Here is a 23,518-nt window from a genome sequence, read left to right as displayed (position 1 = left end):
TAGCCGCCCCTGTGATAGCCGCGCAATAACGGGCACTACACCTGACTTTAACCCTATATTGTCACCATACCCACGTGTATAGAGACGGATCGTGCCGTAATATTTCATCTGCGTCAGCATTCGTCATACCATATTTGTCATTACAGCAAACAATCCCGAATGGCACCTTGCAGAGTCACTAAACCTTTTGCTATACTATCGGCGTTGCGATTCGTAGCATCATAGATAATGTACCAAACTGTGTATTTTTTATTGCTTCTCAAGCCGCACTCACCGCACTGAAAAGCATAGGCAATAATTAAGTTCCTAAATACATATTTACTGTATGAAACGCTGAAAGAGCTCGCACAATGCAATTGCGATGAATCACGTCATAGCGTGTCATTGGATACCAAGGTCACTTCAATATTCCTAGAAACACTGCCGCGGATGCAGCTGCGAATTGGGCGTACAATAACGAGGGTAGAATAAACCTTCCACTTTCACGTTGTCAAGTCCGCCTCCTCCTGAGTAAGTTATCCGGTCGTCTGGGAAAGACACTTGGTGTAATCAACAGTTCAAAACGTCCAAACTATCGTCTATGCACCCATGTATCAAACTGTCAATTCCACCAAAGCTGAGATAAAAAAAAATCACATTAATGCAACGCCTGCGATTTGCCACACCATACACGCTGCCCTTTTGGTACAGGATTAAATGTCACCCTAGTCCGCAGTGCTCGTGTCGCCAACCAGACGAACATGTGCACGACCTCCTTTTCGAGGGTCCAACGAACGAAACTTCAAGACGAAATTTCAAGGCAAATATAATTCTATTAGATGGATGACTATTCACTCTAAACAAAAAAAAAAACACTTGGCGTATATCCAACAGCGTAACTTCAGGAAAGAAAAAAGCTTGTCGCTTTCAAAATTTATTTGGCAAACACCAGTGTCCGATAACTATATTAAATTTTAGTGCCCACGGAAATGTACATGTACGATGTAAGTCTATGCTTGTACGTATGACAATGGTTTATTTAGTATGTTATGGATGGGTATACTTATGATCTGTGCACTCTTTTAAGGAAATTAACTTCTTTATTTGTTCTCAAAAATACACAGCGCATGTGTTTACATATGCAACTGCACACATGTTCACCTTCTGTGCGTGACTCGTGTACAGAATGAAACTCCTTTGTGATATTGCTGGCTGACTGTTCTTCTGATACTGTTGCACGGCATTTTAATACAAATTTCGCTACTTTTTTGCAAAGCGACGAGGAGTAGATGGTGCCTCCTAAACGCGCCGGCTAATCCTACTATGTCGGGCGTTTAAAAAAAGGTAATTGCGAACAATATCGCCTATGTGAGCTTGATCTGTCCAGATTGCACTAGTACATCCTATTGCAGATCCATAGTGGATTGAGCTAGAAGAGCCCTTATATCAACATCCCAGGGGACTCTTGCTTGTGGCTAGTCTACTGCTTCCCTCCGGCCACCACCCAAGCGGCACCCACCACGTACGAGCTCTCCTCGGAGCAGAGGAACACGACGACTTCTGCAATTTCTCGGGTCGTGGCTGGTCGACCGAGGGGGATGCTTGCACACAGGGTGTTGCGCAATTGGACGTCCATACTGAGCACGGGCGGCGAATCCGTCAGTCCAGGCATCACGCAATTGCAACGGATACCCCGCGAAGCTAGCTCCGCCGCCATACAGCGCGTGAAAGACACGATCGCGGCTTTGCAGGCAGCGTATACCGACATGCGCGGCATGGCATCGTTAGCGGCACGGCTCGACACGTTGACAATCGCTCCATCGGTGACCCCGGCTTGTAGCATGGCACGCGCGGCAGCTCGGCTGACCAGGAACGGGCCCTGCGACAATATCATGGTGATCATTATCTTCATGTATTTAGGTCCAATGCAGGACGATCGACTAGTCCACAGATCTGCAATTCTTTTCGACGACATTTGCCTCAATCATGTCACTCGATCTAATGATTCTGCTGCTCGAGACATCGGTTCCCTTGCTGTGGCATCCATTGACTCCGACAAACCACCGGTTATATGTTCTACGTATTACACCACATACACGAAGCACAAATTGATGCTCTTAGTATCAACTTGAACGCCTATTGCTCCATCTAACGCACTTCACGCACCTCCGCGCAGGGTAAAAAACCGGAAGCATTCAGCTCATTAATATCTCTGCCTAACGTCTTTCCCCTGCTCAAGCCTGCACACACATGCACACACACACACACAAACACACACACACACCATCACACACGCACACACACACACACACACACACACACACACACACACACACACACGTACTCGCATGCGATCCCTGTTTTATTACGTTACCTCTATATTGCGTCATGTGCCACCTGTTACTTTTTTGCCATTATTCATTGACTGGTTCGCAGTTTTACTTTCAACTTTCTGATTTAGCCTCCTTATTGCTGACAGTTTGTTTATTGGTAAAATACAGTCAATATATAGTCTTGTATTCAAGCATATCGTTGTAAGCTTATGTTGTTGACTTGAACTTGTCTCCCTAATCCACCCGACATACTGTGCTCGCGCAGGTGTTGTTCTTCTATGGCATCAGTCATTAGTTCTAAATAAACATGCTCGTTTACTACTCCAGCGTCACCAATGATGCGACCATGGAGCTTTTCCTCTTCAGGTCACCCATCATTTGTGGTCCAGGGCATTCATAATAATTTTGTGGTTTGATTCCGGACCACACAAGTCCAGAGCGAGAATTTAATAACACAATTTATGGCTACATCACAGCGCAGATTTTAAGTACGGCGCAAAGGCACAACCCCAGGAGGAAATAAAGGGCCTGCACTACGCAATCGAGCCGACAGCAGAGTTCCACATTATGGCATCGACAAGAATTAATTACTGGGGAGTTGGGCCGCACAGCACCTACTGATCTGACCACCTTGGTGGCTCAGTGGCTATAGCGTTCTGCTGAAGAGGTCGAGGTCGCAGCCCCCTTTCGGTGGGAGCAACATGCACAAACGCTTGTTAGAATACTGACTCCTGTACTGAATGGACAGAATCACTCATTGTTTTAGTGGTGCATTTGGACGTTGAACCCTATAAATATAGAAAAATAAATCCCCTCCGGGTTTTCTGGGCTCACACCAGTCATGCAGTTTTAATGGCTATGACCAAGTGTATGCCAGTTGTGTGATCTAGTCAGTGGTTCGTATTGTTAATCTGCCAAAATTTCAGCAAACGGGAGTTTTCAGATCCCATCTTCATATCAATCGGGCTACCGTGAAGGGGAATCACATCCGTTACTTTAGCTCAGCAGCAGAATGCCAAAGTCACCAAACAATCGTGGTTACTCCTTGAGCGAGTCGCGAGCTTGGAGGCTCACCTTGAAATTCACCCGAACCGTGCTGTCGAAGCTGTCTTCGCTCAGCTCGACAGCCATCGGTCTCTCTAAGTCCACATATCCGACGCAGTTGACCACAATATTGGCTGTCACTGGGCTGAACGTCTTCACGGCATCAAATAGGCGCTCTATCGACGCTGCGTCCCCAACGTCCACTTGCATGGCGCGGTGATCGATGCAACCTGTCGTTGCAAGAAACGAGGTACACAAGTCGCGCATAGCCCAGGCGCATTGCGTATGCTAACATGCGCATATATTTCCCGCAATACATTTTTCAGAAGAAACATGCGAGCCTATCATTTCTATTTAGGTTTTTCATGAACCAAGCCATTGTCACGATAGAAATCAGAGGTGGTTTGCACGAACATTTATTAACGCAAACAATACCGAATTTAAGAGGGTGTTCTTAAATGTTCCCTAGACAACTCCTTGTCTTCCCTTCTGCTGGGGACACGCAAAGAAGAAGTTGCAGAACTTGAAGGAAATCTACAGACAATTAGAACCAAACCATTCATTTCAACATGGCCTGCCAAGGTGGGGTGCGCGAAGCTTGGCTGTATCAATTGTATACCAAACAGACGCTTTCGCAACAGCGCGTGTTTCGCGATCGAACAAGCCCTTTGAACGATCTGACTGAGGACGAGCTGCGCAGGCGATACCGCTTCGGGCGTGACGGTATCATACGTATCACAGAAGAGCTGCGTAAGGACTTGGAGCCCCGGATCCGTCGAAGCATGGCCGTGCCACCACTGCTTCAAGTCGACGTGGCCCTCTTGTTTTTTGCAACTAGAAAATTATTAATCACAGCAGATGATGATATCGGCGTTCATGAGTCCACAGCTTCGAGAATTGCGCGTCGCGTAGCCAATGCCGTGACGAGGCGTGCAAAAAGATTCATGTGGTAAGCTAAGCATTGCTTGAATGATACCAGAATGTGAGCACACCGTCATTGCGCCAGTATCCTTGAAAACCTGTTCTTACATGCATGCCAGCAAATAAATTCTGAACGCGGCCTCTTATTTGTGACGGATGCGAAAAAGGTATCGTCCACGAGCGCAATGATGAAACGAGCACTTGCGTGACTTAACGCAGTATGCGTTCGTTCTCTGTGGCCAACGAAGCGTAGTATCTGCTGTGTCTACCACAAAGTGTGCTTGCCTGGCATTTGTGTGTATTTAGACTTGCTGCACTGTCTAGTATAAATAGTATTTGCGCTTGGCATTGTGAAGTAATGCAGTGCTAGGTGCCGCAGTATTGCATGCATATGCGTCCTGTGCTACACGTGTTCATTAATTCAGCCGTGGCGGTGACACTAGTGCGCAATATTCACTTGCGCGGGTAACATGCGGTAATTACGCTGTCCATGTGACGCTTTGGCCTCTGCAAGCGCTGCTGTGATAGCCTTGCTAATGAATGCGTGCTGTGGCGTTGTTGCGGTTGCTGTTAAAGAAGAAAGCAAGAATTGGGCTTCCTGAAACAGCACTGTGGGTTTTAAGATAACGCGTTGTGGAGAGTTGAGGAATAATTTTCTTTATGTTGAGGTTCTTAACGCGTACCGAAAGCACGTTGCACAACCGTTTTGAATTACGCTCTCATCGGAATGTGGCAGCTGTGGCATGAGTTTGTGTTTTGCAGTATAACGCCATAGTTAATGATCAACCGTGACGAATGCGTTGTTTAACGGAAAGAACAATGAAAAAAAGACGAAGAGCACCGTTGTTTACGTGCCATCACAAACGCAGCTTTTCTTACCTTCTTAGTACCCACAAATACCATCACACACCATTCATACATTGTGCCTTCTGTCTGCCCAGCTGAGCCAAAGAAGATGAAGTGGCTACCATTCAAGAGGAGTTTGAGCAACTGGCTCGATTGCCGGGAGTCGTAGGAACAATCGATGGCACACACGTTCGTATTGAAGCACCTAGTGATCACGAGTATGTGTACGTCAATAGGCACTTCTATCATTCCAAAAACGTGCATATAGTCGTGGAAGCTAGATGCAACATACTTGACGTGGTCGCCAAGTGGCCAGGCAGTGTCCACGATTCCCGGATGGTCTCGGAAAGTGGGTTATTTCGCCACTTCACAGAGAAAAAAATCAGCACTTTGCTTCTTGGGGACAGTAGATACCCCGCCAAACCATAGGTAATGACACCGTTCCACACTCCAGACACGTTAGCAAAGGAGCAGTTCAATGGCGCGCATGGCACAAGGGCAGTGGTGGAAAGGTGCGTTCTGTGTACGTCAGTATGCCTACTCATTTGCAGCTTGTTTTACATTGGTAGTTCGATGATATCGGCGCGATTAAATATAAGCAATTTTAAATTTGTTATAACCAATTAAATATAACACACCATGTAGCGAAGAAGGTTTAATTGAATAATGGAACATTCGCCAGAAATAGCGGCAGCCTCGTGAATTAAACTCGCAGTTTACGAGGTAGCGTTTGGCAGAACAGTAACAGTCGTTATTTATGTTACATCAGGGACATACGCGATAATGAAATTTAAAATTGCACGTTTATTTCCCACATCATCTGCTATGCTATAATACGGGTGGCAATCTTCAAATATATATTACGAATACCTCCCTTTTCATTCTTTCCATTCTTTACTGCATACTGCAAACAGTGAGGTTTCCTACTCGGGAGTGCTTAGACGTGTTTGTAACCTTCAACATTTTATGAAAGAATCTGCATGGCTGTGCATGTTTCCTTCTTTTTTGTATATTCAAAAGGCAGCGTTGTTTTCTAAGGATATCTTTTAGCTTCTAAGGACTAATTCTTGAATTTTACTTCCTTTAGAACAATAGGCTAGCTAAAGCGGCGATTACACTGTCGGAATGGGCAACTGAGGATGGCTCCACGTCACTGTCGCTCCATCATCACCGTGTGATGTATGCTACGTAACGTCGCGAAACAATACATCTATATTCAAGAACCCAATGGTGTCCTGTGGCCTCAATTTCAAGTAGATCCTTGTGTCATGGATGATGATGATGGCATCGTGCTACGTGGTTGGGTCGTGCAGCAACATTTTAAGTAATGTATGTATAGTTCATGTTCAACTTTGCTTTAATAACTCTCCAATTGATATTATTCCTGACTCATCGTGTGCTGTCGTTATGCGCGGTAGCTTACACTTGACAGCAACGATAATGCAAAAGTAAGAAAAACAACACTGGTACTTGCAGTATACTGAAATATAAGTAGGAATACACGAATACGTTTATAAAATCAGTTGCTAGTACAATAGACATGATTAAGGGATATCAATGACATCATGATTCATATCAGCACGCACTGCCGTGCCGGAGCAATTCATCGGAATAAAGTGAAATGCATCTTTCGCAATGCATGATACATAACAAATCGCATTGGTTTAGCGCTTGCTGGCCGAAAAGCAGGTGTTCGCATAGAAATGCATTGCGGCGGCCATGTTATCTTGAATTTATATTACTACCCAAGCTAACCAAACATAGTTAAGATTGCACTGTCCTGTGTATACTGATTCGCCAAAATAAAACATTAATACTTTTATTTACTGGTTACACTTTACATTTGTAACTGGCGCCCTAGCAGATGAGTTATAAATGACGTCATTGAATATGTACCAATAAACGTGCGAGGTGATTCAGCGTTTATAAGCCTATATATACGCTTCTACTAGACTGCTATTATTGTATGTGCAATGCCACTTACTAATCAGCAGGCATCCTTTCTTCTTTTATGCCCATCTCGATCTTTTGTTTTTGATATATATTTTGGAATTTCCGATTCAGCCTTAAGGTTTAGTTTTTCGCATTTCAAGACCTTCTTTGTAATATTTACTTAGCGTCATGCTTGCCTCCCTGTGTTCTCCAACTTCATCTTTCGTGAGCGCTATCAAGTTAATGACAGCTTCTGTTGCTTCTGTTGTTTTCTTGAGAGCCTCCTGACGTGCTCGGAGCTGCTCAGCTTACGCCTGAACATTTTTCTCATTTAGAGCGAGCGCTAGCTCAAACCCCAGCACGCCGGTCTTCCGTGCTGCGGTTTCCTCTTCCTCTCATCACTGGTCGCTGTCGCCCTGGTTGTGATGGTTGGTGCATCATTGGGTTGGTTATTTCTTTGTTTCGTAGCTCCTGCTGTCCCTGCCGCTCTCCTTGGGGCGGTCTTCGCCGAAGAACCTGTCGTTCCACCGGCTCCTGTAGCTCTTCTGAGTGCTGCTGTGACTGGTGATGTGAGCCTTGCTCACTGTGATTAAAATCTTCCTGGGATGACTATGATTGGGGCACTTCAAGGATGTCGTGCCACTGCTGCGGAAAGGAGTGCCTTGGTGGCGACAATTCTTCTGTCTTTTGCAAGGGACTGAAATATGGGGAGAAGGTCAGCGGTGGTGAAGCTGCCGATTGTTCTTCGTCGTCCCAACTTTAGATTTCTGTGCCTTCAGAGCTTGCGGTTGAACAGTCCGGCATGCCACTTGACCGGTGTTCCTCGCCATCACTGCTGTTATCGTAAACAGAAGTGCGGAAGAATGCACTGAAGTGAGAACTGGAGGTAAAAAACCGACGAACAGAAATATTGCTTATCTAAGCGATAAGGTGGCTGCGAAGTCATTGTCCTTGTCTATTTAATGAAGCAGACTAAATTTATTTCGTGGATTGCGTTCGCATGTTACCTTGTCTGAGCGACATATTTTTAACATCTGTTCGAATAAATGCGTTGAATCCTCAAAAGTACTCCGCGTTTGTTATTATTCGAGAAAAGTGATCAGCTTGTTCTTCTAAACCTAGAGCACGGGCTGCTGTTTCAGCGGCGAACACGAAAAGGCACCCCACAGTTTGGTCAGTGTTTGTATGCTGTTTTGTGCGCTAACGCTGTGTTTATTGCTTGCAGGTTGTACAGATGTTCATGCTTTCTTTAGCTTCCTGTTTATGTGCAGTGTGTATTCTGTCACAATAAACAAGGTTGACACTTTCCAGAGTTGGTACACATACTTAGCGAAAAACAGCAAAAATTACAAGCACAGTAAAGAAAACACACACGCCAAAGAGAAAGCACCCGTGTGCCTTGCAATTGGTTCATGTTAAAGAGCCCCAGCTGGCCAAAATTTAATCGGAGGGCCCTACTACGACGTGCCTCATAACGATTCATGGTTACGGCCCATACAACGTCATATCGCACTATATTGAGACTTTAACAATTTTGAAAAAAAAAAAGTTTGTGACAGATACCACAATGGAATTAATTGAGCTGGATTGCTCAGATTCGGACATAAGATGCACAAAAAGACGCACCTATTTCGTTGTTTTCATGAGGATTATATTAAGACAACGTCTACAATTCTGGAAGATTAGGCTTACTGCCATGACAATACGGTTTTTTTACCAACTTGTCCTGCATTACATTTAAGCGCTGTTTTCCTTTTTTGCTTCCCAGAACGACATAAAGCTAATATCATGCATAGTTAGCTCAAACATTGCTATTTGTCAGCCCTTGCGCCACATAACGTAGCGCAGGGCAATAGTCTCCAAAAACCATACTAGACACGTATGTAGTACGCAGACAACTAATTTGGGCACACTGTACTGCAGGAAGAATGCAAGTTATGCTTTTTCTATAAATTGAAATTGGGCAGCCTCTACCTACCTGTCTGCTGATGGCGCTTCCATGCAAATGACCCCATCTTCTAGGCCTTCTGCACGAGGTTCGGCCACTGTCTCTTCATCTCCAAGGTTGAGTGAGGCACCCGTTTGTGCCTTGCGTTTGGATTCTCAGTTATCTTTTCCTGCGCCTGTTTCCTCATTCTATTTGTGATAGTGCTACTGGACCTATTAAACATCAACTTGCGGTGATCGCCAACTAAACCAACCAACTCTAGTTTCTCATCCCCCGACCAGTTCGCTGCTTTGGTGCCCTTCCGGACGGCTGCATTGGCCGGTGCATCAGAAGGAGCTCTCGATGGTCCAGGAGGCAGGTCCGTAACGCTCCTATTACTAAGCGGTCCCTTTAACGGTCCAACTTACACACTAGTAACCTCCACTCAACGTGCAGGGTTAACCTCTGACACACACGCAGCGCGAAATGTTGGTACAGCTTCCGCACCTTTAATTGTGTTGGCTTGCGTTGGATAACTTGGCTTGGGCGCTAAACGAGGCGGCAAACTGAAACGCCAAGAGCTGCAGCTGCTACGCGTTGACAGTGGCGTTTCTACCTGTGTCGTGTATTCTTTTTCTTCCCAGGTATTCGCCACTTTCACCGCTCTCTAATATATATTGTTGTGCCCTTACTCCTGCCAGAACGCAGGAGCACGGGCTTCTTCTGAGCTCTTTGCGGATATATCCTTTGCAGTATTTCAAAGGTGCAGTTCGGGAACATACCATTCCTAGCACATAGTCTCGTGTTTCGTTCCTCAGAACAGAAATGCACAGTGGGATCGCAAAAATGAAATCTTCGTTTTATTAAAAGTTTCTCTACGCTCTTATTTTATGCTACTGCGTATATGCAATGAAACACTGGGTGTTGTATAGAACAAAAGATTAAGCAGCATACTAGCACGCATATGTAGCACCAACAAATGACATAGATGAAACGAATGCAAGTGTCACAGCGCGACGCACTAAGTGTTACGGCTCACCGGTATTGACAGCTGTCTAGTGCAAAGCACTGATCCGTGCGCTGACAGTCTATTGTGTCACACGCATCTCGCCTCACGCGACGGCGCCGAAGGACCAATTGGCCGTAAAGAGCAACACATGGGTAAAAAGCACGGCTGACAACATGGCCACACCATAATATTGTGAGGTACACCATGAGTAACTTGTGAAATAAACAACACGGGATCATGTGCACCTTGCGCAAGGGCATGCAGCCGTGCTTTTTGCTTGGATCGGCGCTCGAAGCTTAGGCATGCGATGAATCAGCCACATGGGCTTATCAGAAAACAAGTTGATAACTTGAGGCATGTCCAATATGCAGAAGTGCAATCATCCAAAACACGGACGGTGCGAATTATTATTTGGTGGGGAACGTGCGCTTTACTAACAAACGAATTCTAAGTGTGAGACTGCAAAACGTGCCCGAGGTCGATTGGCGCTCAGAACATTTTCTAGGAAACCCAACCTCCGACACTTCACTGTACTTGGAACACGTACATGTATCTCGTTGAGTATTCTTGTATTAAATAGTTTGCACTTACTATATCTACCCCAATATTGTCATACGGCTGGGCTGAATGCTGTGCGTAGCCAAAAATTACCGATGCAGCGCGGCATCACTAGTAACCTATTCGTCGTCAACGGCACTCATTGCAACTTGCGTCTGTACCCCCTGAATACTTATTTGCGATTTCGCTTGCCACTCGGACGCCCCCATCACGAAATACTTATGTTGTGCGGCCTGTGCTTCAGCGTCACGTTTAATAACGCTTATTCCCTCCTCAATAGAAACGTCAACACAGTCGCATGCTATTCTTACAGATGTGACAAAACTGTCGAGCATCTTCTGTGCCAGTGTCATCCTTCAACTGCCAGCAATATGACCTACGCACGAGCCTCCGCCGCTTAGAAGATAAGCCTTTCTCGCAAGGAATGATCCCGGAACATTTGTCAAAGAAATAAACGCTCTAGTGCACTTCTTGATGGCATTGGACTATGTGACTGCCTGTGACTGCATCAGTTAACGTTGCTATGTGGCAGTGCGCAAGCTGACTTTCTTTCTCTCTCCCTCAACCTCATCTCTTTCCTACTTCCCTTACCAGATGTATAGGACAGCAAAACGTGCAGGAGCATGGTTAACTCCACTTTCCTTCCGTCCGTATCTTTTACTGTCAGATCAACACTGACTATCTCTCAAATTCAGGCTTTGTTTCTCTCCTCGAGAGTGCCAACGGCGGTATTCTCGGAACCCCGTGATTGCGTAAAGGAACGTTCACACTACAGGGCGTAAAACGCACGTGGCGGGCTGAAAGCGATAGAAATGGCACAACGAATACGGCTGAGCGGCACCTTCTTCCAGCCACGGAGCTAATGGGTTTCGGAACTATTTTTCATGGCTTGCCGCTCGCTACCCATCGGGGGCATAGAGGAAGAACAAAGGAGAGAGCGTTACGTCGCGCCGCCAGCCTTGGCAAGGGAACGCTTTTTGAAGCCAGGCCCTTTGCTCAGTCGTGATCCAACACGTGACCTCTTCCGCCGAGATCAGTGATTATGAATCGAAATTTTTTGAGACGTTTGGTTCCGAATAGCTATGCCAGTAGTTTTTATTCCGTGCACGCTTGTTCGGCTGTCCTGCCGCGGTTCTGCCTGCAGAGCGCGAACACTAAAACGAATCGCGCACTTTGATGTGCAATCACGTATTGGGCCGACAGGCTTGGCTTCAATCGCGTTGCGCCATGCTTCCTCCATTTCCTTTCGTCCGTGGATCGGGGGGATCAATGAGGGGTAGCCGATTCAATCCCGTCGGCGAACATGCAAGAAAATAGAGCCCCCTTTTTCACAATCGTTGAGCACATCTGATCATATTTCAGATGATTTTCAGCTTACAGTGGATTTCAGCTGATAATAGACAGTTTTAGAATAGCGTTTGTCGCCTTATGCACGTTAAACGTAATCACCTTTGCGGGACTTACGGTGCGCTTCCTTTCAAGACATTTAGGTTACCGTACGGGAACGCAAACTTAAGGAAGACGTTATAAAAAAGGGCGCCGTCTGGTGGCTCGTCCCAAGTGTATCCAAGCCAAGACGATCCACTAGCAACCATCCTGCTGTTGCTATGCGGACGCGTCTTGTTGGCGCCAGAATGCCAGAACGCTCTCAGAAAATGGACGCGCTTTGCTATCATAACTAACCTTTCAGGTGAGTTTAGAGAACGCGAAAGTTCACTACAACAGTTACTGGCGACCAACGCGAGTCGGAGCGTAGCCATCACGAGAATTCACTCTGAAGCGGGAGCCATGTTTGAAAACGCTATTTCTTAGCGTCCGTAAACATACGAAACATACATACATGGACATACGTCCATGTCTTGCGTTTCGGGCGGATCGTTGGTGGGTCCGCTCATGAGGGGCTCGAAGATCGGTGGGTTCGAGTAGCGGAGGTGCATCTCAGGCCGCGTGGAAGTCATCGACGCTGCCCGTCGCCCTCGAGCGCCGTGCTCGGGCTAGGCCTCGTGTGCTTACAGGATTCGCTTCCAGCATGGCTGCCATGGTTGCGCAGGACGCTAAGCTTGGATACAGCCAGCCAGCTCATCTGGCAATATGGATCCAGCAGGACTACGATGGACGCAACCCGCTGCCTTCATAATCGTCCGCTAGCAGCCGCTTCACATGGGCACGACACCAGTTCCGGAATGGCAGGCTTACGTCCGTTGCCTTTTCAGGTCAGTTTCAGGTTAGTTTTCAGGTCAAGCAGCACCTGAAAGGTGCTGCTTGCGGTAAATCTAGTAATTATTACTTGTAGGTGGTGTCGTGCCCACGAGACCTGAATGATGCGTTGAAGCAGTTCTTGGCTCTTGCGTGTGAAATTTGCTATGCCTTGTCTGCAATAACACTGATGCTTTCGGGAGACGTTGAAACAAATCCTGGACCAATGACTAAGGCTAAAGAAGAATCTTTTGCTGCTGCACTAGAGGCTATTAAGAAATTAGAAGAAGCGCACTCACACTTGCTTTCTGAACTAGCTAGTGTCAAAGCCAGTAATACGGCAGTTGTAAACAAGTTTCAAAAGCTAGGAAACGAGCAGGTGACACTACTCGCTGACCTAAAAATTTCGACACAAAAACAGGAGGCCGCTGAAGGTGAAATGAAGCTGCTGAACACCAAGATCGACGCGCTAGTCGACACTCCCGCATCCGGAAGCTCGGCTGTTACAACAGCAGGTTCTCATATGCTTCGAGGGGTATCTGATCGACTGGTCACAATTTCTGCATGGTGCAATGACACTGAGAATAGAATGCGACGCTCAAACCTGCTCTTTTTTAACATAGCGGACGACGAAAAAGAGGACTCGGCTTCGTCTGAGCAGAAAATTGTTGATTTCTGTGCTGAAAAACGTCACTTAAGGCTATGAAGCACGCACGTCGATAGGGTGCATAGATTAGGCAAGCCCACCGATAACAAAAAGAAACCCATTATAGCGAAGTTGATCTTTTATAAGGATAAAGAACGCATCTTGTCAGCTCCGCGAAAGCTAAAGTGCCGCGGTTTTCAATGCGAGAAGACTTCTCCCCAGCTACATGAGAAGCAAGAAGAAAACTGATCGAATTCGCGAAAGCGATAAAAAAGTATTTCCAGCTCAGCTTCAGCAGAAGGCGCTAGATGACGCAACGACGTGTAAGCCGGCGTCACTAGCACACTAGTGCAGCTGAGCAGATAGCTGAAACTTAGTACTAGAACACATGAGCGCGAGCAGGCACCACAACCTCGGATTATACCGTCACTATCAATATCATTTACTAATATTCGAAGCCTTGTGCGCAAGGTCGATCAAGTCTCTTCTTTCTTAGACGATACAGGTTCTGACATTAACACCTTCACGGAAGCATGGCTCCATTGTGACATTTCAGACAATGAAATAAGTCCCATACATACCGCGTATAATATTTACCGATGTGATCGCACTAGTAAACGAGGTGGAGGAGTACTTGTTGGCGTTAGAAAGACGGTAGCATCTTATATAATTGATTCCGACACTAACATAGAAATTGTCTCGGTTTCGTGCATGACTCGTTTTGAAAAAGTATTGTTAGGTTGCTGTTATCGCCCTCCTGACCCATGTGTGTTGTTTGTTAGCCTGCGAAACAGCATAACTTACGTCGTTAGGGCTTGTCCGGCTGAAAGAATTTTTCTCTTCGGTGACATTAACCTTCCCTCCATAAACTGGCGGCAGTTGTCATCGACCTGCCGCCTTTCGTCAGAATTCATTGCCATCACCTTGGATTTCAACCTGTCACAGATCATAAGTCAGCCTACTCGTGATTCCAGTATACTGGATCTAGTATTGACAAGGGTCCCTAATACTGTTGAAAAATTAAGATATTTATATGGTTTCCGTGACCATAAATAAATGCAAGCAAACCTCAAAGTCCCGTCCCGTTTTTTTGGTGCCACAACTAGGATAATTCGTGACTATAACAGAAGAAATTACGGTGTTATTAACGGTGAACTTGAAACATTTCTTGTTAATGTACTACTTCCTTGTTTCAGTAACTGAACAGTTCAAGATAACTGGAATTTGTTCAAAAACAAGTTAATAACACTGGTTAGTCAACATGTTCCATTAATTAAAATAACAAATGATAAGCGGAACCCTTGGTTCACTAAGTCACTTAACAAACTGAGAAATAAGAAGAAACGATTGTGCGCTGCCGCAAAACACGCGTCCACTCCAATATCTTGCAAAATATACACCGACTTCTTGAAAACCTACTGCTCTAGATACGCGCTGCCCGATATAAGCACTTTTCGCACGATTTGCCATCCCTGCTCACAACTAACACGAAAAAATTTTGGGAATCAGTGTGTCCGGAGCGACAGTACAGCAACATCATCTTGCATGATAACGACCACATTTCAATTCAATACTATGACTGTCCAAACGCGTTGAATTAATCTTTTTTCATCAGTATACATTATAGAAGACAATTGAAACGTGCCTCAGGTAGTTGATCTTCACTACCCTTTTTTACAGCCCATCGACAGTACTGTCGACGGCATCGCATCCATTACAAATACGCTGAAAGTGTCCACATCAGCAGGCGTTGACGACATAAGCTCAAAGATCAAACAAAACACCATGGGACGTATTCTGAAACGTTCGCCGCGGCGAACTTTTCGCACTGGCCACGCCTCCGCCGTAGCGGCGCGCGCTGAATGGCTGCTTTGACAAAACCGGAAATGCACTTGCGCCACCTGAATTTCCGGTTTTGTCAAAGCAGCCATTCAGAGCGCGCCGCTACGGCGGAGGCGTGGCCAGTGCGAAAAGTTCGCCGCGGCGAACGTTTCAGAATACGTCCCCATATCAGTCTCGAGTAAATATTTATCTCATGTATTCTGGCAATCGCTATCGACAGGAATGCTTCCCCAAGACTGGCTAATCGCGAAGGTCATTCCCATATTTCAATGTGGCCATAGAAATTCACCACTAAACTACAGACCCATTTCACTTACTTCCGTCTGCTGTAATATGCCAGAGCATATAATCACCTCCCATATTTACGACCATTTAGAGAATAATAACTTTTTCTTTGCGAACCAACATGGATTTACGAAGGGTTTACCGTGCGATACGCAACTATTCGAGTTCACGACTGAATTACATTTTAATCTGGACAAAAACCTGCAAACTCACAGCATGGTTTTCAGATTTTTCAAAAGCCTAGCTTTACTCGCGTAGCGCACTCTTGACTAATTTCTAAACAGTCTTGTTTGTTCTTAAATTCATTAACGCTATCTTGGATTCTGAATTTTCTTACCAATCGGCAGCAGTTCACAGTGGTTGACAATTTTTCCTCCCCACTCTCTCACGTTTCCTCTGGTGCGCCACAGGGCAGTGTCCTCGGTCCACTACTTTTCCTGATATACATTAACGACTTACCGAATAACATATCTTCTCATGTGCGGATGTTTGCAGACATTGTATAGTTTCCCAGAAATCGCTACTCCTGATGACCACGTAAAAATTCAAAATGATCTTGACCTTATTAGCAGTTGATGTAGCCCTTTGCTAATGTGGCTTAATCCAGAAAGATGTAATGTGTTTCACTCGTAAACATTTCCTTTCCAACTTTTCATACTATATTAATAACAATCCTCTATCCGTAGTTACTTCCTTCAAATACCTAGGCGTAACCCTGACATCGAACCTTTCCTGGACTACGCATATCAACAACGGCAGAAATGCCTCCAGATCCTTGGGATATTTGCGCCGGAACCTCCGTAAGACGCCGACAAATGTCCGAAAATTAGGATATCTTACATTTGTCCGCCCTAAACTTGAATTTGATTTTTTTATATGGTCCTCTCATTACATCTATATAACCGCTATGCTAGAATCAGTTCAGAATAGAGCCGCTCGATTCATCTCACAAAATTACAATTGCAACGAAAGTATAAGTCAAATTAAAAAAAAAATTGATCAATTTCTTCTTTGAACACTCGTCGTGGTGTAGCATTTTCATTGTTGTTTCACAAGTACGTTCTTGGACCAACGCCATCGCCAATAGCTCTGCAAGTTTCTCAATTCAGCTCACGAAGATTGCATAATCATATTTCTTTCGCACACATATATGGTAAAACAGACGTTTTTAACTCATCTGCACTTCCACGTGTCATCCGTTTGTGGAACGACCTTCCCGATATCCTGGTAGCTGAAGCTAACAAAGAAAAACTCCGTCACGATAGAAACGTTCATTTCTTACCTTAAAAAAAACTTATTGTCTGCGTTGCTTCTTGTAGGCCTTTTTTTCTTCCTTTATCTAATAATTTTAGAGTTTGTGTAAACTTGACTCTTCGTTGTATTATTATTAACAAAGCGCTTTATGTTCTGTATGATTGTGTGCTCGTTATACTATATAAAATTTTTGAAGCTTCCTTTACCCAATGCCCATTCTTTGAGCCTGTAAGGTATTTTGCATAAGTAAATAATAAATAAATGAGTGGCTGTTGTAAGCTGTAGCTAAACGCATCGACAGCTTTATCCACTGAAAGAGGCAGCATGAGCAGTTGAAGAGATGGCGACTTTATGGCGTCACTCCCAGATTATTTCTTTTTTTTTTCACTTACCACCACCGGTCAGCACACTCCTTTAACTGAAGTAAAAACCCTGGAATTAAACTTTCTTGCTCTAATTAAATCGAGAAATATGGTTTACGTTTGAGGATTGTCGAGCACTGAGAGCATATGTTGACATACGAACTAGCGGAAGCATTAACATGAAGAAAAAAACAAGTCGGTAATATGTTGATAATAAATGTCGGACCTAAACACAAAGCTAAACAGAGCTAAATTCGTGGCGGGGACGGCAATATGGCGTCGCATATAACACACGAATACACCAACAAAAAATCAAAAGATCAAGCACGGCAATATGCGGCTCTGTGCCGAAACTGCGATTTCTTCTTCTCAAACGAGCACCTCCACTTTTACCCGCATCTTTCACGAAGCACCGATAGCTAAAGCCTGCGGCGTTGCGTGTCGGCTACGGCGCCACCCTTCCACACCCGCTCCATGTATTTACTCTGATTTGCATTAAGCAGGCATGGAAGAGAAGTGGGGAAAGAATCACCGCAGAGCACGAACCATCCGGGCATTTGCGAGTAAAGTGCATGTCGTGTAAGCATTCCTTTCTCTCGTGCGGGCAAGTTTAAACAAGGGCCGCTGTGGGCTATGTTGCGAGAAGCGAGGCAGTTGGAGCTGTCAGAGTGAGTAGGTTTCATCAGTGCTGTTACGATTCCCTTACAGCCTTCATTCGAATCCCGCCTTGTTTTGCTTGGATGGTCGAGCCTTCGTGCGGAAGCAGTTGTTACTGCTGTTCAGCGTGATTTGACATATAGTGGCCTTGCTAATTCGCTGAACGCGCTGCTAAACTACGCTTGTGGCCTATCATGAGCAGTGCTACTGTAGGCTCTGTGGCGCGACCGGTCATTCCAACTGCTCATAGTCCAGCGCAAACTTCGAGAAGAACGAGGTGAGGCAGACTTTCAGCATTGGTCTTGTGAATCGTAGTTGGAGGGAACGTCGCCGATGAAGATTTCGCGTGCACACTTGGTGCCTTGAAGGAAGCAAATGCACAGCAGGGAGCATGACGTCGATAAGCTAGCCTCGGCACGCCAATGTTCTATGATGCCCCCCACGACATTCCTTCCAGGGCCAATCTGTGCAATGAGTATTCAGGGGTAGGCCTTACGCGGTCATGAGCCTTTTTCGAACACTTTATGGTAGACGGTATGCTTTAGTGACACCCTCGTCGAGCGCTCTCCGTTCCACACGCTCAGCGGATAAAAATGGTTGATTTCGCATCACGTGGTGAGGGCTATTTCCCGTGCGCTTATAATTATATTTTTATGACTTTGCTTCAAGGCAGTCCAGCTCCCTCTTAGATCTTTTGCATCCTTCCTATTTGAAGATCGCGTGCAGCGGGATTGACAGCAAATATGGTTGTCAACAGTGTCACTGCTGGAATTGCGCATCTGCACTTATGCTACATATATAGTGCCATGCACAAATCTACATATACCAAAAAAAAACTTTAAAAAATTCTCAGCGCCTAGAAGTACGTCCGGCACCTCAAGAAGCATTACAGCGAGCTGGACTTTCTGTTGATGCATAGTAAATCGTACATAAGTCGCCTTGCGTGTAGCCAAGCTTCTCTGCGGACAATTCCATCAAGCAAACTTTTGTTTGCGAGGCAAGCCTTCACTTAGTACAGTGCTATAAAGAAAGGACACTCATCTATCCCAAATTGCGAAAAGTGCACATGCGCCACAGAAACAAACGCGTGCGCGCGCGCATGCACTAACAGATAAGAATTTGCATAATCTTTACAGATCCGTTTCGGAAATTTTATGTTTAGGCAAAATCTAGGAATGCCATGTTCAAGCGTAATACTTATTTGCTTCTTGCAGGACATTATGATGAACAAAAAATACGGAAATTTCTTGTATATTAGTGACTCTCGTGCATACTCGTTTCTTACTTATTAGCGTTTGTAATCCATTTGCATTCTTTATATATTAGCCTGGTACGAAGTTATTTTTGTCTTTGGTGTGTTCATTTTTTTTATTGAAGTACCCTAAAGGCCCATGCGGGCATTACATAGGGGTGTTACAATCAATCAGTGATAGATACAGTACACGCATTTAAACAGATAATGCATGCTACAATAAAAAGAACGGAAGCAGAAAAACAGGAAAACAAACAGAAAGAACCAGTAAAAGCAATACAACGACACGTCCTAAACATTGAAGATACATGCAGATTTAAAATTGGTGTTACACAAAATCAACGTAAGTTCGTCACTTCATACAAGGAAAAATGCTCGCTGAAAACGTACACATACCAGCAGATACTGCATGAAACAAGGAAAGCACAAGCAGAGAAATTTTTCTGCGCTACAAGTGGATCTGTGCTAACCTAGAACAAGACCATTTGCGCAAAGAAAACCAAAATATGGTGAGGAAAAAAAAGTGAAGTCAGAGTAAAATAAGAAAAAAGCGCGCAATAACACAGTGATGCCTATAACAAATGAGCAAGGGAATACTATGTTAGTAGGTTAAAATAGTGTTTCAGTTTTGCAGGGAAATCATCATGACTTAGAACTGATACGATTTCATTTGGAAACATATTCCAGTGCGAGAAATTCCAAATCCATATTCCAAATCGCGAGAAAGAGGGGCGAGTGTCTCAAGAAGTTAGTGCGCGCAAGAACGGGCTGCACTTTAAAGGGATGGTCAAGGCGCGGGAAGATACGATGGGCGGGCCTGATGTGGCTGAAGACGACCCGCAGTGATATAGCTTGTGAAAATGGGAAAAAAATCCTATCAGCTTTCAATTTTCCCGCGAGGGGAGATTTAGAGATATCTTTATGTTAATAATGCTAGAAGTTTGTGAATAATTTTTGTGATGAAGCGATCTGCTTTGTTTTGGGCTGACTCGAGCTTGTTTATGAGGTACGACTGATGCGGATTCCAAATAAGACTCGTACTCCATTTGCGAATGGACTAGTGCGATATAGGCTAATAATTTAGTCGACTTGTTTCCCGAGTAAAGTTTACGCCTAATGTTGCCAAGGTTTTTACACGCGCTGCTAGTAAACGCATCAATGTGATGATTTCATGAAACGTTTCAAGATAAATGAATTCCCAAGTATTTTATTGTTTGCGCATGTGCAATACTAATGCCGTTCGTCAAGTAATGGGTAAGCTGTGGGTTACTAGATCTAGTGAAAGCTACACTCTTAGTTTTTGAAACATTTATTTCCATTTGCCACTCTTTACACCAGTCGGTAATTTTCACGAGGTCAGATTGCAATATCTCCGTTTCGAAATAGTTATTTATTGGTCTTTAAATTACGCAATCATCTGCAAATAGTCTTATTGTAGATTGAATATATTGCAGATGTCGTTAACTTATAGCAGCAATAAAATTGGTCCCAATAGAGAGCCCTGCGGCACTCCGGATTTAACTAGTGATCGCGGAGAACAAAATTAATTAGTAGTAACAAATTGGTACCCGTTACTCAAAAAGTTACTAATCCAATTCGTAATCCTACTATTTATATTAAAATAGCGAAGTTTCAATAATAAACGGTTATGAGCTACGTTAACAAAAGCCTTCGTAAAATCAATAAAAATGGAGTTTATTTGTGAGGAGTCATTAATAGCTTGGTGCAGGTCAGAGACTAGCTCCAATAACTGCGTCTCACTTGAGTGACACCGTTGGAACCCGTGTTCGCTAATGAAGAGGAGATTGTGCTCGGTTAGGTATTTCATAATTGCTGATGATATAATGGGTTCAAATAGTTTACATGGAAAACTGGTCAGTGAAAAAGGTCTGTAGTTAGGGACAGATGACGGGTCACCGGACTTACAGATAGAAATTATTTTACCTATTTTCCATTCCTCAGGAACGCGTCCTGAATCAATAGATTGTTGAAAAAGAGCGGCGAAAATGCGAGATATCACTGGCTTAGTCATTTTTAGTAGTTTTGAACAGATTTCATCTGGACCAGGAGCCGAGCTGTTAGAAAGACGATCAATAGCAGCTTCAATGCCCTTTTGGGCGATTAGGATATAATTCATGATGGAGGTAACAGAACCGAGTTCAATCTTAGCGGGAACGGGAAATTCACTTGTAAAAACAGAACAGAAGAAGTAATTTAATGCAGTAGCGACCTCCGATGATGGAAGGAATTCATTGTCTTTCTTTACGGAAATAAAGCCTGATGATGACAGTTTCGGGTTTATTAGTTTCCAGAATTTTTTTGTTGTTGTTTGCTAACATGTTGGAAATATCATGGTTGAAAAATTTGACTTTAGCTGCTTTAATTTCGGTTTTGCATAACCTGGATTGTTCCCGATAGCACTTCCAGGCATCATCACATGTCGAAATTTTAGCTTTTGAATAAGCGCGCTTTTCTTTTATTAAGACAGCGCCTCATGTGAGAGGTGAACCACGGAATTCCCTTAGAAAGAGTTATTTGTAGTTTTGGTATGTACTTTTCTTTAAGTTCAGTCAGCTTGTTACAAACAATCATCCAGTTATTGTTGCTATCCTGATCATGCATGCCGCTCAAGAATTCTACACAAAAAGCCGAGAGCTCGCTGGCGATCATTTAAACATTTGGTCGCGCATAACCATAAATGGTTTGCTTGTCCTGTCCACTTGTTTTGCGCTTGATATTGTATTCACAATGAAGGACGTTGTGGTCACTAATGCAATCTAACACATGAACAGACACGTTGACACGTTCAGTGGTCAGCACAAGATGCAAGATAGAATCACCCCGTGTTGGTAAGGAAATTCTTTGGCTTAATCCTTAAGAAGAAATGACGTCAAGAAAATCCTTACATTCAGCTTTCCTTGGGCTGCCTTCAGCTGTAACCATTCGCCAGTTAATTCCAGGGTAGCTAAAGTCACCAGCAAGAATAATAGGTGAGCCGGGAAATTAGTTACATAGAAAGCTTAGCGATTCGTTAAGGCATTTAATGAACGTGTCTTGTGAGTCTGGAAGACGATAACAAAGATCAACGGCACAAGTTACACATGAAATCTGAAGCATGACCCGCACAATTTTAATACAGGAACCCGTGTGAAATAGGCGTGCTTGGAATTTTTTCTTTACTGCAATTATAACACCACCGCCTCGTGTTACTACCCTGTCTTTTCGAAATAAAATAAAGTTTTTAGAAAGGGATGATTCATTGTCGGACACATCGCACGACAGCCATGTCTCTGTTCCCAGTATTATATCAGCTGAGTAGGACTCGACAAAAGCACAAAGGTGATCCGGTTTTCTGAAAAGACTTCTAAAATTTGCCACAATAATAGACAATTTTTGATCATCTGCATTGAAACGTCAGTTACCACTCGCGGGAGCCTCGTGTCCACGGATGGCGACCACTTCATTGCTTGATGGGTCGACTGTGAAAGTTCCGTTGCCCAATTATAAGCCTATCAAACTGCGATTTATATTTCTCGTTCGGCTGGCGCTTCGTGCGTGCGAAATCACGGACCATTTTTTTTTTGATCAGCTGCATTCGCGGTGAAAAATCTCCCTCGATCCACACTCGAGGGGTTGTGAGGTCTTTTAGTTTCAAAGAGTGTTTCAAGATATTGCTTTTGTCTTGGAAGTTCAGAAATTTAACCACAATGGGCTGAGTGCGATCGGGCTTGCGTTGACCGACTCGATGGGCTCGCTCTATTTCACCTGGTTCAATACCGTGTTTTTCCCTGACAAATTCAGTAATAGGCTTTTTCGTATCGCTCGACTTTTCAGCAGCTTATTCAGGAATACCCTTAAATACGAGATTATTTTGCCTCATTCGATTATTCAGGTCATCCACAACAATGTTTGCTTGTTGAGTGTGTTTCTGCTCCATGTTCTTCAACTGCACTTAATATTCTTGAAGGAAACAACCGACCGCCGGAACGCCTTCACTCAAGTTGTCAACAGCCTCAAGTCGTTCTTCAATTTTCGAGTCGCCTTTTGACGTCTCTCCCAGTAGGGCGAATATCTAAGCTTATTTGTCACTTCTTTGTGAAATCACTCATTCAACACTGTAAGTTCCTTCATTAATGTCACAAGTTGGTCAACCTTATTCGGACACGTATTAACCTCAACGTCTCCCGCACAGATCAGAAATGAGCAAGAGAAAAAAGTACAAGTAGTAGGCGTCCACCCACGAAGTAAAGCCTACCAAACGAACACGACCGGAGCCATACAAGGGGTAATGGCTCCGCAATTTTTCTCAGTTGAACGAAGCAGCCGATGCGGGCGCAGTCAGTGCACAAATCAGTACCCATAACTAGTCAGTCAATGACAGTGGACACAATGGGGAGTTGCAGACAGCTAGCGATTCAATAGACCTTAAAGAGTCACATTGCTACACACTCACCTTGAAAAACAGTACACTGTTA

At 44.4% G+C, this 23,518-nt stretch overlaps 2 protein-coding genes across 5 annotated transcripts in view; one reads left to right on the top strand and one right to left on the bottom strand.

Annotated features, from left to right (window-relative positions):
- Window positions 1-11,020, top strand: part of LOC139052528 (uncharacterized) — a 330,782-nt gene extending 319,762 nt beyond the window's left edge. For 3 of the 4 annotated variants that reach the window (XM_070529643.1, XM_070529644.1, XM_070529641.1), the window contains one exon: window positions 10,863-11,020. The gene's annotated coding sequence lies outside the window, so the exon portion shown is untranslated. Of the gene's footprint in view, window positions 1-7,523; window positions 8,011-10,862 lie in introns of those variants that run through there. The other variant, XM_070529642.1, reaches the window with a different exon arrangement.
- Window positions 1,213-12,507, bottom strand: LOC139052509 (estradiol 17-beta-dehydrogenase 8-like). Its single transcript, XM_070529627.1, has 4 exons — window positions 12,400-12,507; window positions 5,416-5,488; window positions 3,387-3,586; window positions 1,213-1,858 (listed from the first exon to the last, which is right to left on the bottom strand). Exons 1-4 carry the CDS (start codon window positions 12,505-12,507, stop codon window positions 1,460-1,462), a joined length of 780 nt encoding a protein of 259 aa, XP_070385728.1. The 3' UTR covers window positions 1,213-1,459.
- Between the last annotated feature and the right edge of the window lie 11,011 nt (window positions 12,508-23,518).

This window comes from Dermacentor albipictus, unplaced genomic scaffold (genome assembly GCF_038994185.2).
Source record: "Dermacentor albipictus isolate Rhodes 1998 colony unplaced genomic scaffold, USDA_Dalb.pri_finalv2 scaffold_26, whole genome shotgun sequence".
Classification (NCBI taxonomy): domain Eukaryota; kingdom Metazoa; phylum Arthropoda; class Arachnida; order Ixodida; family Ixodidae; genus Dermacentor; species Dermacentor albipictus.
This window is presented reverse-complemented; position numbering and strand designations above follow the sequence as displayed.